Raw genomic sequence first — 17509 nt, 5'->3', positions numbered from 1 at the left:
AAAAGCTCTACAGACAAGCAAAAGCTAAAAGAATTCAGCACCACCAGACTGGCTTTACAACAAATACTAAAGGAACTTCTCTAAGTGGAAAAGGAAAGGCCACAACTAAAAACAAGAGAATGATGAAATGGGAAGGCTCACTGGTGAAGACAAACATACAGTAAAGAGAGTAAAAAATCCACACACAAATATGAGTCACCTCAAAACCAGTAATCATGAGGTGAGTACAAGCACACAGCACTTGAAATGCATTTGAAATTAAGAGACCAGCAACTTAAAACCATCATATATATACACATACAGACTGCTATATCAAAACCCGATAACCACAAGTGAAAGATCTATAATAGGTATATACACAAAAAAGAAAAGGGAATCCAAACACAACATTAAAGATAGTCATCATATCACAGAAGAACAAAAAGAGCAGCAAAGGAAGAAAAAAATACCTACAAAAACAGATCCAAAACAATTGACAAAATGGCAGTAAGTCCCCTACATAGGAACCTTCAATTTGTTAACTTTCAAACATGCAACATGCATTCACATGTCCAATCACGTGAGTTCACATCTCTGTAAAAGTTATCTGTAAAAGCTGGATGCCTAGGTTAACTCTGTTGAACTTACAAACAAACTGGACTTACAAACGCACTCCCAGAATACAACTCATTCATATGTAGGAGACTGTAAGAACATATATAAGTGATAATTATCTTATATGTAAATGAATTAAATGCTTCAATCAAAAACTCAGACTGGCTGAATGATACAAAAACAAGACTCATATATATGATGTCTACAAGAGGCTTACTTCAAATCTAGTGACACACACAGACTGAAAGTGAGGGGATGAAAAGAGACAGTCTATGCAAATAGAGATCAAAGGAAAGCAGGAGTAGCAATACTTGTATCAGAGAAAATGGACTTTAAAATAAAGACTGTTACAAGAAATAAAGAAAGACACGCTGATCTCTGATCAAAGTGTGTCCACTTTGAAGATGATCAAAGAATCAATCCAAGAAGAAGATGGAACAATTGTAAACATGTGTGCCCAGCACAGGAAGCACCTCAGTATATGAGGCCAATGTTAACAGACAAAAAGTGAGAACTGACAGTAACGCCGTAATAGTTACATCAATGGACAGATCATCCAGACAGAATAAAAGAACACAGATCTTAAATGACACATTAGATCAGATGGACTTAAGTGATATTTATAGAGCATTCCATCTGAAAGTAGCAAGGTTCAAATGTACATGGAACACTCTCCAGGACAGCTCACATGCGAGGCCACAAAGCAAGCCTCAGTAAATTTAAGAGAACTGAAATCATATCAAGTAATTTTTCCAACCACAACATTATGAGATTAGAAATCAATTACAGGGGAAAAAACTGCAATAAACATATGGAGGCTAAACAGTAAGCTACTAACCAACCAATGAATCACTGAAGATATCAAAGAGGAGATTAAAAAATACCTAAGAACAAATGAAAACACAGCCGTACAAAACCTATGGGATGCAGCAAGAGCAGTTCTAAGAGGTAAGTTTATAGCAATACAAGCTTACCTAAGGAATGAGACAACTCACAAATAACAATCTAACCTTACATCTAAAGCAACTAGAAAAAGAACAAACAAAACCCAAAGTTAGTAGAAAGAAAGAAGTCATAAAGATTGGCGCAGAAATGAAATAGAGATAAAGAAAATAAAAAGATGAATGAAACTAAAAGCTGATTTCCTGAAAAGATAAACAAAATTGATAAACCTTTAGCAAGACTCATCAAGAAAAAAAGGAAGAGGGCCTAAATCAGTAAAATTAGAAATGTAAAAGAAGTTACTACTGACATCACAGAAATACAAAGGACCATAAGAGACTACTACAAAAAAACTATATGCCAATAAAATGGACAACCTGGAAGAAATGGACCAATCCTTAGAAACGTACAATCTCCCAAGAATGAACCAGCAAGGGAGAGAAAATATGAACAAACCAATTACGAGTACTGAAATTGAAACTGTGATTTAAAAACTCCCAACAAAGTAAACTCCAGGAACAGATGGCTTCACAGGCAAATTCTATCAAACACTTAGAAAAGAGTTAACTTTTTCCTTCTGAAACTATTCCAAAATAATTGCAATGGAAGGAATACTTCCAAACTCATTCTATAAGGCCACCATCACCCTGATTTCAAAACCAGACACAAATACCACAAAAAGAAGAAAATTACAGGCCAACATCACTGATGAACATACATGCAAAAATCCTCAACAAAATACTAGCAAACTGAATCCAGCAATACATTAAAAGAATCACACACCCTGACCAAGTGGGATTTATCCCAAGGATGCAAGAATTTTTTAACACATCATTGACAAGGGACATACTTATACGTCTTTTGTTACCCAAATGTTATTGACCACCATGTTTCAATATTCACTTACATAACAAATCACTGGCTACAAGCATTAATTTCTGCAAAAATTCCCCAATCAATAATGTGTTAATATCCACTAATCAATCAGTGTGACATAACACATTAACAAATTGGAGAACAAAAACCACAGGACCATTTCAATAAATGCAGAAAAAGCTTTTGATAAAATTAAACATCCATTTATGATTAAAAACTCTCCAGAAAGTGGGCTTAGAGGGAACCCACCTCAACATAATAAAAGTCATATATGACAAACCCACAACTAATATCATACTCAACAGTGAAAAGCTGAAAGCATTTCCTCTAAAATCAGGAATAACACAAAGATGTCCACTCTTGCCACTTTTATTCAACAAACTTCTGCAAGTCCCAGTCACTGCAATCAGAGAAAAAAAGGCTGGGGCAGAATCCATATTGGAAAAGAAGTAAAACTGTTGCTGTTTGCAGATGACATTATACTATACATAGAAAATCCTAAAGATGCTACCAGAAAACTTCTAGAGTTCATCAGTGATTAAGTCAAGCTGTAGGATAGAAAATTAACACAAGAAATCTGCTGCATTCCTATACACTAACAATGAAAGATCAGAAAGAGAAAGGAAACAACCACATTCACTATCACATCAAAAAGAATAAAATACCTAGGAATAAACCTACCTTAGGAGATAAAAGACTTGTACTCTGAAAACTATGAGATGCTGATGAAAGAAATCAAAGATGACACAAACAGATGGAAAGATATACCATGTTCTTGGATTGGAAAAATCAATATTGTCAAAATGACTATACTAACCAATGCAATCTATAGATTCAATGAAAACCCTATCAAATTATCAAAGGCATTTTTCATAAAACTAGAACCAAAAATGTTTTAATTTGTATGGAAATACAAAAGATCCTGAAGAGCCAAAACAATCTGGAGGAAGTAAAGTATAGCTGTAGGAATCAGACTCATGATTTCAGACTATACTACAAAGTTACAGTCATCAAGAGTAGGGTACTGGCATAAAAACAAACATATAAATCAACAGACAGGATAGAAAGCCTAGAAATAAACCCATAGACCTATAGTCAATTAATCTATGATGGAGGCAAAAATACACAATGGAGAAAGATGGTCTCTTCAATAAGTGGTGCTTGAAAAACTGGACATCTACATGTAAAAAAAATAAAATTAGAATGTTCCCTAACACTACAGACCAATATAAACTCAAAGTGAATCAGAGACTTAAAAGCAAGTCTGGATACTAGAAAACTCCTAGAGGAAAATATATGCAGGACACTCTGACATAAATTATAGCAGTATCCTATTGGATCCATCTCCTAGAGTAATAGAAATAAAAACAAAAATAAACAAATGGGGCCTAATTAAACTTAAAAGCTTTTGGAAAGCAAAGGAAACCATAAATAAAATGAAAAGACAACTACAGAATGGGAGAAAAATTTGTAAACAATGCAACCAACAAAGGATTAATCTCCAAAATATACAAATAGACTACACAGCTTAAATCAAAAATCAAACCACCCAATCAAAAACTGGGCAGAAGATCTAAATAGACACTTCTCCAAAGAAGATATACAGATGGCCAATAAACACATGAAGAGATGCTCAACAATGCTCATTATTAGAGAAATGCAAATCAAAATTACGAGGGACTTCTCTGGTGGTCCAATGGTAATCTGCCTTTTAATACAAGGGACACAGGTTTGATCCCTTGTCATGCAACCCAATGGTTACAGCAGTTAAGACAAGGAAGCAACCTAAATGTCCATTGACAGATGAATGGACAAAGAAAATGTGGTACGTATATATATAATACATATGTATGTATGTATGTGAGTGTGTGTGTGTGTGTGTATATATATATATATATATATATGTATGTATATAATGGTATACTACTCAGCCATAAAGAAGAATGAAACATGCCATTTAAAGCAACATGGATGGACCTAGAGATTATAATATGAACTGAAGCCAGAGAGAGAAAAAGACAAGTATCATATGGTATCAGTTATATGCGGAATCTAAAAAAATGATACAAATGAACTTATTTACAAAATAGAGACAAAAGGGAGAGGGGTAGGAGTAAGTTAGGAGTCAGGGATTAAGACACACATACTACTATATATAAAATAGATAATCAACAAGGGCCTACTGTATAGCACAGGGAACTAAACTCAGTATTTTGTAATAACTTGTGAGTGAAGAACCTGGAAAGACACACACACATCTAAGTGTGCATGTGTATAACTGACCGCTGTGCTGGGCACCTGAAACCAACATGATACTGTCAATCAATCACACTTTGATAAAAATAAACTTAATTTTTTTAAAAAGAAAGAAAAAAAGAGAGGGAGGGAGCAAAAGGATTAGTGCACTAGAATTAATCAGGTGCACAGAATCAGTTTCTTCTGACCACTGAGAATCTGAGATTAGGAACCTTATCTATCGTTTTCAACACTGCAGCCCCAGGACCTAGCCTAGCGTCTGGTATATTTCTCAAAGAAAACATAAGGATTAGTAAGTTTAAAATTCTTTCATTACCAAAATCTCCCAGTAATTGATGAAAAGAGTATGTCTTGCTCAGAAAGCCAGTCCTCCATAGAGGCCGAGCAGGGAGTGAGTGACTCCTGGGGTGAAAGCTTAGTCTTGCCTGAATAATCCTTATTGCCTTGCAGTATCTCTACTCTGATCTCCTTGACATCTCTAAGGTTATCCAGACTGCTTATACTGGATCCTTAAAAGGAAAAAACGTGAGCCCGAGTTCAGAGCTCAGTTCCCAGCATCAGCAGGACTCTACAGGGCCCAGGTAAGAGGTGTTAATGTCACAGGATGGTCGTTCAGGGATCCTGCAAAGGGAACCCTGCGAGTCCAGAAAGGACCCTCCCGGTGGGGTGAGCGCCCTGTTCAGGACGCAGGGTCCTAGGGACCAGGAATCAGAGACGTGGCGCTCCCCTCTGGTTCCAGGCTCTGTCCCCTCTGCTGAAGAGGCAGGGGCCAAGAGACCCTTGGGCTGCCTCCCGGGCTGGAGCTGACGGGAAGTGACATGTGGGGACGTCTGTGAAGCGCTCTCGCCACACGGCAGGGCCGGCAGATGAGGGAACGCGGACGTGATCCAGCCAGACCTGAGGAGCCGGCAGTGCCCTTGCGTCCAAGCTGAGGGCCTGCTCTACGGCAAGGGAGGGGCGGGGGAATAATGTGCCCTCTGGGTGAGGCCCTGGTCACCTCACACCATGGCGGTCACCTCACATGGTGGCAGTTACCTCACACGGTGGCGGTCACCTCACACGGCGGCGGTCACCTCACACGGTGGCGGTCACCTCACACCGCGGCGGTCACCTCACACCGCGGAGGTCACGTCACATGGCGGCGGTCACCTCACACCGCGACGGTCACCTCACAATGTCACCTCACACCGCGAGGTCGCCTCACACGGCGGCGGTCACCTCACACTGCGGAGGTCACGGCTCCCGACGCCCCTAAGCTTCACCCAGCCCCCGCCCCCAGCTCCTGCTCTCCTTCTGTGGTGGAGGAATGGAAATGAGAAACAGGAGAGGAGTGGCCGCTGGAAAAAACCCGCCCCCGCCTCCCCCGAAGCGATGCCACAACTGGAGTTACCCCACAAATCTCTGACTTCCAGGCGTGAAAACCCTCAGCTGTTCACACTAACAGAGCTTACACTGACTTTCTGTCAAGTTTTCTTCAACTTGGCTCAAAATAACCTCTCACAAGTCTCCATAGTTTTGTCCTGGCAAATTTTGAATTGCTACTCTAACTGAGGGACTGGCAAAATACAATCAAACCACAGGCCAAATCCGGGTGTTCTGGTAAATACCATCTCACTGGCAAACAGCCCCACCAATCTGCCCACATGCTGCCTAGGGCCATCCTCACACGACAAAGGCAGTTTTGTAGTTGTAACTAAGCTTGGCCCTGGAAGCCTAAAACACTCACTATCTGGCCCCTTAAAGGAAAGGCTGCCAAACTCAACTCTAATTCTACCTGCCTCAAAATACAAAAGAAAAAAGTACAGTCCAAGCCTGCTAAATAAACTGCTTTTTCTTCAAAACTGGCAAGATTTCACTTTTCAAAAAGGAATTCTAACAAATACCACATTTACAGAATCAGCACTTTTGTGTGTTGAACAAACCAAAAAAAGTACTTTCAGATTTATCATCAGTGGGAAAAGCATATTTTCCTACACATCCATAAATCTATTATGCTGAACTACTTTTACACAGACTCCTCAAAAACACACGGGCTTAAAGCTGAATCCACAAATACACCACTCTTGGTCCCAAAGCAATTTTCTGAAAGTAGAATAAGCTTGAAAAGTGGAGCCTAAATAATGCTCTCTTACATTAAATTCTATTATTAATACTAAAAACTAAACTACAGCAACAATATAATTTCTGACCATGTTTATAGAAGTGGATAATCCTTCTTTATATAAAATACATAGTTTTTTAACTGTTAAAAATACTTATAAAACTAAGCTAAACACAAACCAAGTATTTGAAGAATCATTCAAAAAAAAAATCAAATATCTAATTTATGTTTTTAAAAGAAAATGGGGTTACTCACGGAGGTAAAGGGTGAGGATCCTTTACTTTCCAGCCCGTGACACCCCTTCGGGTTGGTGGATTAGCCCTTCCATGGTCTGAATGTGGAGGAAAAATTCTGCACATGGGAAGGTAATGAGAGCTCACTCACCTTCCTTTCTCAGATGTTAGTACTTTCTCCCTTTTGATGAAATAAGAAGGTGTTCTAAAGTAGGGATAAGAACAAGGACTTTGAGACATGGTGCCAAAAAGAGAAAGAAAAGGCAAGCTACTCATAAAATTGAGGCTCTAAAGGAAGATCTCTTCCTAAAATAGCACCCTAAACCTTATGCCTGTGAGGTCAGTTCCCTCCGTTGCTACAACACTCCCTTCATCAGAAACAAATCCATCCATTCTGAGTTTCAAGGGAATGACTGGAGTATTCGGCTATCGTCTTTTCAAATCAGTTGTCCTATGTCACATTTGGAGAAGTTCTGGAGAGAAATATAACAAACCTGCCCGGACTGTCCCTCAAAGGGATTCAAGCTCATCTAAAGCCGCCGTGGTAAGCCGGGCCTAACCGTGTGCAGACTGCAAGCTAGGAGAACCTGCCCTGGCCCGAGATACAAACCTCCTGGCGAACGACATCTGCGGTTCTCTCCAAGTGATCAGGTCTCCTTTTGGATTTCATTACACTTTAATAGAAAGTAAAATTAGGTTACTTAAGTATTACCCTCCTAAAAATTAATTACAGTATTAATTATCGTGACTATCCAGTACCTGTGAGTGGAAAGGAACGCCATCCAGTACACAATATAACTGGCTGTCCAGGATACAATATAACATTATGGATCCTAGAGAACAGCCCATAGGAATCTATAAACTAACCAAAGCTTACGACCCACTGACAGCAGGCACAGTTCAGAAAGATGCTACGACCTGCCTCCCACCGTCTTCAGCAGGTCCAGGCTCTTTGAAAATCCACCGCAAACGACACTGAAGGTGACCACTCACCTGCTCCTAGTGAGGTGGCGCAAAGCACTGGGTGTCAATCGCAGCGGAGCCGCCTGAGTGCAGATGGCGCCCACAGAGCCTCGCAGCAGCCTGGGGATCACGACCACCATGGTGCTTCCTGGGAGACAGCAAACTCAAAGTCACAACTTTCCAAGAAAAAGGAGGGAAACATCAGACTGTCTTAGGGGCCAGTGAAGAAGAGTTTGGATTTTTGTTGCTGATGCCATGAGCTGATCTAACAGCAAAACAATTAAAAACCTAACTTTACCCTGACAAAACTGCTGCTGCTATTTAGAGTTGAGTCAACTGATCCCCACAACACATGCATATGTATCAATAATTATCGGTGCTGTCAAATATTCCTGTCCTCTATTAGTTTCCAAAATCTCTGACCAAGCTTCCGGGACTGATCTTACACTATCACAGAAGAGGACAGCATATTTTATAACTGCCTAGTAATTATATTCTGCCCAGAGCACCACATAAGTCTTTAATATTTCTTAAGAGATAAAGAGAAAAGGGCAGACAAATTTTCTGAGGTTCACAGCAATGAGAATAAACAGACTCCAACCACAGGCAGTAAAATAAATAACACAAATATCTCAGTAAATGAAAAGAATGACAGAAAAGACTCAAAAGAGCACCTATACAAAGCACCTATTCTACGAGTCCAGTCATACATAGTACAAAAACAGAAAAAAATGAACCTGTGGAGCTGGAAATCAAATGAGCAGTTACCCATGGTGAGGTGGCTGTAACAAAGTTGTTTCTTAATCTGAATGTTGATTATATGGGTATTTTCATTGTGAAAAAAATTCCTCCAACACAAGAGGAGTTTCAGAGCAGTCAAAATACTCCAAATGGTACCATAATGATGGATACATGTCATCATACGTTTGTCCACATCCACAGAACATACAACACCAAGAGTGAGCATGCTGTTAAGACTTGGGATGGCTCTCCGGATCAGTGAAGGTTCACCGATTATAACCAAGGCCCCACTCCAGTGGGGGCTGTGGACGATGGGGGGCTGTGCATATGTGGGGGCAGGCACAGAGGAAACCTCTGTACTTGCCCTCAATCTTGCTGTGAACCTAAAATTGCTCCCCCCAAAAAATTTTGTCTTAAAAATTCAACCAAGCAGTCTTAAGATTTATGTACTTCCGCTTACATGTCAAATTTCAAAATCAAGTTTAAAGAAAAAAAAAAAAACAGAAAGATTCTCCAACACATCAAATTCTAAAAACTACTGCCTATCAGGAAAACCACTCATCGGGAGTCAGATGATATATTTGTTTTTGCTTCCTATCACTCTGTTCTTTCTCTGCTAATTCTTAAATCCTTCTTTGCTTAAAAGGGCTTCCCAGGTGGTGCTAGTGGTAAAGAACTCACTTGCCAATGCAGGAGACATAAAAGACATGGGTTCGATCACTCGGCTGGGAAGATCCCCTGGGGAAGAGCATGGCAACCCACTCCAGTACTCTTGCCTACAGAATCCCAAGGACACAAGCATCTAACCCTACAGTCAATGGGATCGAAAAGAGTCTGACATGACTGAAGCAACTTCGCAAGCAAGCACACTGCTAAGGATGGCCACTTGTAACAAGTGATGTTGCCACATATATCTGTCCTTTCCTGTCTTTGTTGGCTTCAGAATAAATGAGAATGTATGTGAACACTCTATTTCCTGAGCTCTTTGGTAGGTACCACATAAATGAATTGCAACAAATACAATGTTAGAAAATATTCAAGTGAAGTCTACATTCCTACTCCAAGGGAAGTGTGCTACATTCCTACTCCACACTCATTAATATAGCCCTTCATTTGACCAATATTTATTACTAAGAGTCCATCATGTAGCAGGCCCTGGGGCCACATGAACAAAACAAAGACCTTCGGAAGCTTGAAGATATTTTAGAAGATACAGACAGGAAATGAAAGTAAATAAATTGAGAGGTGACAATTATCATATGTAATTCATTCAGTTACTACGAAATCATATTAAAAAGCCACTGCTCTCTAACTAGCCTTTGGATAAAAGATCTATTTCTTGCCATTGTGGATAAACATGCTATTGGCTGTTTTTCTCTCTAGTATATGAACGAAGTAAAAGGCCTCTGTCCACCTCATGTAAAACGTAGTTTCTCTCCTCTGAATGTGCTAAACCAAAAATGGTATATTAATCACTGAAAGAAGGAAGGCAAAACTTACTTCAGAGGTCCATGAGAGTTTGGGAATCATTAAGTGTGTGGCTGGCTGGCTGGCTGGCTGGCTGACACGCAATATTCTGAGCCTGGAATTACACTGAGCCCTCTGGCATACACACGGGTTGGAACACAAACAGTGCCATCTACTGAAACTCTCACCAAGTTCCTGCAATGGCAGAGACAACATGTAAGAACAATGTTTGGGAAGTTGTTCAAAAGCACTGCCATCTCGGGACTTCCCTGGTGGCACAGCGGACAGTCCACCGGCCAATGCAGAGGTATGCGTTCAATCCCTGGTCCAGGAAGATTCCACATGCCTAGGAGCAACGAAGCCCATGCGCCACGACTACTGAAGTCCGTGATCCACAACGAGAAGCACGTGCTCCACAACCCCTACTCACCACAACCAGAGAAAGCCCCTGAGCCACAACGAAGACCCTGCACAGCCAAAAACAGATAAATAAATAGATTTATTTAAAAAACAAACAAAAAACTGCACTCCTGTCTCTTAACGGTAAAAGCAAAGACTCACTGTAATAAGCAAGCACCACCTCACAGCCAGCCTACTCTCCATGACGCCCCCCTTCCATCCATTCCTCATGTTTCCACTTCTCTCATCTGTTTCTCTTGCTGCTTCTCTCTTTCATCTTTCTTGTTGTTGTTTCATCGCTCAGTCGTGTCCGACTCTTTGCGACCCCATGGACTATAGACTGCCAAGCTCCTCTGTCCATGGGATTTCCCAGACGAGTACTGGAGTGGGTTGCCACGTCCTCCTCCAGGGCATCTTCCCCACCCAGGGATCGAACCCATGTCTCCTGCAGTGCAGGTGGATTCTTTACCGCTGAGCCACCAGGGACGCCCACTCATCTTTCTTGAACCGTCTGTATCTCCTGCTGCTTAGGGTCTCCACCCCATGAACAACCAGACCAGTGGCTGCGCTGATAACAGGTACATGTCATTTGGGGCCAACCTCCCTGACAAAATTTAACTGATAAGTAGGCAAACACGGACACACTGTTCTGCTCAATGTTTTGGACATCTATTGCTACAATAAGTTGCCCTCATCTAAGACACATCTTTTAGTGACTATACTGTTTGATCTACTGCTCAACTTGAACTGGAAAACAAAGAAAGCTTAATTTTTAAAAGCTGATTTCTTTAAAATTCTAAAATCTTGTTTCTTAACAATAGTAATCATAACCAAGAGTGCCACCTACTGGCAAATAAAGGGTATTTTATCAAACTGTGTTCGAAGTGCCTTCTAAAGCAATAGGGTATTTAAAGAAAAAACCTATCCATATTTTGAAACACATCCAGTGGCTTAATATAATCAATGAAAGTATTAATTAACTATAGAAAATTAACATATACTAAGTAATTTATTACTAGAGCTCATCAATAAATTTGGTAAGGTCCCAATATACAAAATTAATGCATAGAAATCTGTTGTGTTCTGATACACTAACAATGAAAGATCAGAATGAGAAATTAAGAAAAGAATTGCAATTACCATACATCAAAAAGAATAAAATACTTAGGAATAAAGCTACCTTAGGAGATAAAAGACCTATACTCTTAAAACTACAGGAAGCTGACCAAAGAAATCAAAGATGACACAAACAAATGGAAAGATAGACCATGTTCTTGGGTTAGAAGGATCAATACTGTCAAAATGACTATATTACCCAAGGCAATCTACAGATTCAACACAATCTCTATCATATTACCAATGGAATTTTTCACAGAACTAGAACAAAAAAAAATGTTTTAATTTGTACAGAAACACACAAAAAAACCCTGAAGAACCAAAACAATCTTGAGAAAGAAATGCAGAGCTGAAGACTCCATGACTTCAGACTATACTACAAAGCTACAGTCATAAAAAGAGCATGGTACTGGCATAAAGACTAATATATATATCAGTGGAACAGGATACAAAGCCCAGAAACAAACCCACGCACCTATGGTCAATTAATCTATGACAGAGGCAAGAATATTCAATGGAGAAAAGATAGTCTCTCCAATAAGTGAGGCTGTGAAAACTGGACAGCTACATGCAAAAGAAGAAATTAGAACACTCCCTAACACCACACACAAAAATAAACTCAAAATGAATTAGAGACCTAAATGTGAGACTGGATATTATAAAAATTGTGGAGGAAAACATAAAGACAGCAATCTCTTTGACAGAAATCGCAGATTTTTTTTTTATCTGTCTCCTAGAGTAATAAAAATAAAAACAAAAATAAGCAAATGGGACCTAATTAAACTTAAAAGCTTTTGCAAAGCAAAGGAAACCATAAACCAAATAAAAAAACAACCTACAGAATGGGAGAAAATATTTGCAAACAATGTGACTGACCTACAAGGGCTTAATCTCCAAAATACACAAACAGCTCTATATTAAAAAAATAACCCAATCAAACAATGGGCATAAGATTAAACAGACATTTCCCCAAAGACACACAGACAGCAAAAAAGGCACACGAAAAGATGCTCAACATCACTAATTATGAGAGAAATACAAATCAAAACTACAATGAGGTATAACCTCACACCAGTCAGAATGGCCATCAACAAAAAAGTTCACAAATACTAAATGCTAAAGAGGGTGCAGAAAAAGGAACAATTCTACACTATAGGTGGGAATGCAAATTGGCATAGCCTTTATGGAGAAGAGTATGGAGGCTCCTTAAAAAACTAAAAATAGAGCTACCATATGATCCTTCAATCCCACTCATGGACATGTACCTGGAGAAAATTACAACTGAAAAGATACACACACTCCAATGCTCACTGCAGCACTATTTACAAAGCCAAGACATGGGAGTAACCTAAACGTCCACTGAAAGATGAAATGGATACAAATGTGGATAAAATACACAATGGAATATTACTCAGCCTTAAAAAAAGAATGAAATAATTTGCAGCAACACGGATGGACCTAAGATGAACATACAAGGTGAAGTCAGCAAAAGACACTCATGTGGGATCACCTACAAGTGGATCTAAAGTATGATATAAATGAACTTATCGACAAAACAGAAACAGACTCACAGACACAGAAAACAAACTTATGGTTACCAAAGAGGAAGGGGGGGGCGGGTATATGTTAGGAGCTTGGGATTAACATACACTACTATATATAAAACAGATAACCAGTGAGGACCTACTGTATAATACAGGGAACAATACTCAGTATTATGTAAAAACCTCTAAGGGAAGAGAATCTGATATATATACATGTATGTATAATATAACTAAATCATTGTGGTGTTCACCTGAAACTAAGGGATATTGTAAATCAACTATACTTCAGTAAGGGCTTCCCAGGCAGCCTGCCAATGCAGAAGACACAAGAGATGCAGGTTTGATCCCCTGGAGTAGGAAATGGCAACCCACTCCAGTATTCTTGCCTGGAAAATTCCATGGACAGAGGAGCCTGGCAGACTACAATCCGGGAGGTTGCAAAGAGTAGGACACAACTGAGCATGCATGCACTCATACTTCAATAAAAAAAAATTAGAATGGCCACATTTTAATGCCACATTCAAAAAATAAAAAAGTAAACAATACAAAAAAGGAAAAAACCTATCCATATCTTGGAATGTGTCCAATGGTTTTATTCATTCAATGTAAGCATTAATTAACTAGAGAAAATTAACATATATTAAGTAATTTTCAAAACCATTACAAAAAAAGAACATTCCATCAACGTTTGTATCCTCATTTGGTGAGGTAAGGCCCAAACCAAAAAGTTATTTTATTTCTGCAACAGACATGTACCCCTTTAAGCAACCAAGTGAGGTTGTCTTGCCATTTCCATTTAAAAAGGGGAAGAGGTGACTGGCCCAAGGTCAAAAGCTAGAAAGGAGTCAGATCTGAGCCCGGTTCTGCTGGTTCTGAGTCCAGCACTCTGCAGTAACTTGTATTTCACTCGGGTCCCCTTTCCAAATGCCAAGAACCCCTGTGCTTCCTCACTGGCACCTGGGATTCTAAATTAGCAGGTGCCGTGCTAGCTCTGAGTTTATTTCTGTGCCTTCATGCTCTTTGAGGGATTCTTGGTTTGTTTTTTTCTTTCTCTCACTGCTTGTTCACACATCATCCTGTCTCAGCAAGTGATAGGGCTCTAGTTCCAAAATCTAGTCCACGTTCATCTGTTTCTGTCTTAGTTTTATTCTGTCTGAGCTTAGCCTGGCACCTTCTAACAACATAGCTGCTATGACATAAGTATGACCTAGTTCTAACTTTAATCTCATGCTAAGAATTTTGGTCACTGTTGTTTTCCAAATCAGCAGCATTACGATTTTTAAAAAATTATTTTTAAACCATAAATGTGTGATCTCAAATGACCGTACAGCTACTAGTAAACTTGTTTTTGTCATACTCTCAGAGTCCAAAGATATCTCATTATGAAATGTGTCCACTCTTTTCTAGGAATAAAAGTAGTTCAGTAGTCACTATTATGTTTTATTCAAAAACATTGGGTGGCGTAAAACAATGCATCACAGGTTTTGCTACAGTTTTACTTTCTTCAGCACAGTATGCACTCAAACTGACAGAACCATAAGGGGACACACCTCTGGCCAAACAAGGGATGTGGCAACAGATGGCAGGATGAAAGCAGTACACAAGGCCAAGGAGACCCCCAAGTCAGGTCTCAAGGGAACTAGCACCACTCTAGAGGAAAATCTGAGCACTCCGTAGAGTGCCAGAGCTGTCTATTTAACCCAGCCCTGCTTCAAGCACCATCAGATCACAGATGGTGCTGAAGGTCATGAAGACCCAGTTTCTGGGCTCAGCCAGGCCCGAGTTCTCACCATAACTTACTGCCATTCATGGGCTTGGTCCCTTTCAGCAAGTTTCTAAACTTAAGCCTCTAACCCTCAGGTTTCCCAATGTTAAAAATGGGAGTGATACCTATACCTCATTGTTTTAATAACATGATGCATGTAAATACCATCTGGTACAGGGTCTGGCACACAGTGCCACCTACTATTAATAAAGTGGTTCATTCACTTTTCTTTTTCCACTTGAGGTAATACCTACTCAAAGAAAACTTGGAAAATTACAAAGAAATTATAAAGAAAAATTACCCAACAACTTCTGTAACTTTTAGGATTACTAACTTCAGATTTCAAAATTCCTCAGCAAATTGTTTTTGACAGACCCAAACTGCTTTCTACAGGTTCTACCAATTTACACTTTCATGAACCAAATATGCCCCCATTTCTGGACCTTCAAAAATAACTCACCTTTATTCTGGAGGTACTTATGCTCAGAAGTACTAAAAAACAAAAAAGATTCCCAACCTCAAAATGATCACTGGGACTACAGTTCTGACACTAACAACTCTCTTCTGTCTTCCTCTCTCCAAGAGGCTACTTGGGAAAATCCTTGTCTACAAAGACTTCCCCTGTGGCTCAGCTGGTAAAGAATCCGCCTGCAAAGTGGGAAACCTAGGTTCGATCCCTGGGTTGGGAAGATCCCCTGGAGAAGGGAAAGGCTACCCACTCCAGTATTCTGGCCTGGAGAATAGTCCATGGGGTCACAAAGAGTCGGACACAACTGAGCGACTTTCACTTCACTCACAAAGACACAGCAAACAGCCTCTGAGCTACACAGGCTTTACCAAAAGAGCTTTTCTGCTCCTTTGCTCAAAGCAGAATCAGTCAAGTTAACCCTCAACGAGATTAACAAACATTTTCCAACTGCTGGTTAGATCTCCAATTAAGCAAAATGGAATGTTTGTGAGGCCTCTGAAATATTCTATAAACCTTCTAAATGTAACTTCCAAATTTTCTCTCGAAGACTCCGTTGCCATTAGGTTTTCAAGCTTTAAAAGAGCTAAACCAGCTGGAACTTCGGCACACACAAAATTGGTAATTCATGCAAACGTTTGTGTATACATAAATAAGCATAGGGAAATGTACATATGTATTATGTTAACATAAACTAAATATGGTACATGTGATTGCTGAATCAAGTAAAACTCTCAATTTCCACGCAAAAGTAAAATGTTAGAGCTAAAAGGAATCTTGTAAATCATCTCTAATCCAACTCTTCTTCAGTCAGAAGAAATATGGCCAAAGAATGTAAATATCCAGCTCCCAGATCGAGATCCAGTCATCTTCTGAGCCCAGATCTGCTTCTCATTAGGGCTTTTCCCCCACTGCCTTCCTGCTCTACCAAGATCTGAATAAATACTTAGTAATAGAGCAAAACTCCCATGAAACCCCATTTTGCCAACACAAGACCTATCACCTTTTATCTGCATTTCACTTTAAGGTATATTAAGGCCTCATGATATTATAATAACGCTGCGTCCTGATTCCATTTCTCTTACAAAGAAGAAACTGTGGTTCAGGTTGAGTTCAGTCGCTCAGTCGTGTCCGACTCTTTACGACCCCACGCACGTCAGGCCTCCCTGTCCATCACCAACTCCCGGAGTTGTGGTTCAACACCAGTTAAGTCATTCGTTCCTAGACTTTGCGGACAGCCAGGCTCTTCATTTCCCAGGTGTGTGATTTGGGTCAAGACATCTGACTCTCTGTATCTCCGTTTAAAGACTAATAACACGGAATGAATGACACCTAGATTCCAGCACTGGTGGAAGAATGACACTGAGCGTCAACCCCGCGAAACTGACCTCGCTTGGTCCTTTCGGCCACACACCTCAAGGGCTTCTGAAGAGAAGCTGGGCTGAGGGAGAGGCCGGGCTGTACCTGGACAGTCAAGCGCGGCGGGATCACAAGCTACGCGCTGCTCGCAGCTCAAAGTCACTCGGTGAATCAAGACCCCTGAGGAGCTTTCCGCCCCTCACCCGGGAGGTCCAGGGGGCTAAGCAGTTCCCGCCGCCGCCTCTCACCCCGCAAAGCGCTTTCCGCCAGCGGCGCCAAGGGCCCGGCTGACGCTACCTAGGCCGGCCGGGGCTTCCTACGGAGTCTGCTTAAGGTCTGAGGTCCACGGACGTGAGACACTGGGCGCTACGCCTCAGTCAGGAGACTCCATACCGCCGCCGCCGCACCGACCCAGCCGCGAGAACAGCGCCAAGCTCCGCCCTGGCGCCGGAAAGCTTCCGGCGTCCTCGACGTGACGCACAACCGCGTGAGCGAAACCCACATTCCATTGGTTGCTGTCGCCCGATGGGCGGAGCGACGCTCGACCGACCTCGAGCCGCGAGCCCTCTCAGGCCGTGTCTCCGCCCCCTAAAGCCACCATCTCCATGGTGACCGATGCCCGGTCACCCCTTCGGCCTCATGCCCGGAGTTGCATAATTGTCTCTGCGCCGGAAGCGGGCCTCCGTA

The 17509-nt window shown here is 40.8% G+C and overlaps 1 protein-coding gene across 11 annotated transcripts in view; it reads right to left on the bottom strand.

Annotated features, from left to right (window-relative positions):
• Nucleotides 1–17509, bottom strand: part of OXNAD1 (oxidoreductase NAD binding domain containing 1) — a 45339-nt gene that overhangs the window by 27579 nt on the left and 251 nt on the right. The window contains exons 1-4 of one of the 11 annotated variants that reach the window (XM_043474790.1): nucleotides 16878–17257; nucleotides 10207–10368; nucleotides 7996–8113; nucleotides 7613–7676 (exon numbers count right to left, since the gene is read on the bottom strand). In XM_043474790.1, the coding sequence (XP_043330725.1) occupies nucleotides 7613–7676; nucleotides 7996–8105 (174 nt within the window). In that variant the 5' untranslated portion in view covers nucleotides 8106–8113; nucleotides 10207–10368; nucleotides 16878–17257. Of the gene's footprint in view, nucleotides 1–7612; nucleotides 7677–7995; nucleotides 8114–10206; nucleotides 10369–16877; nucleotides 17264–17509 lie in introns of those variants that run through there. The other 10 variants (XM_043474788.1, XM_043474794.1, XM_043474795.1 and 7 more) reach the window with 10 other exon arrangements.

The sequence above is a fragment of the Cervus canadensis genome, chromosome 7 (genome assembly GCF_019320065.1).
Source record: "Cervus canadensis isolate Bull #8, Minnesota chromosome 7, ASM1932006v1, whole genome shotgun sequence".
Lineage (NCBI taxonomy): Eukaryota > Metazoa > Chordata > Mammalia > Artiodactyla > Cervidae > Cervus > Cervus canadensis.
The sequence above is the reverse complement of the archived record's forward strand: the minus strand, read 5'-3'. Positions and strand labels throughout refer to the sequence as shown.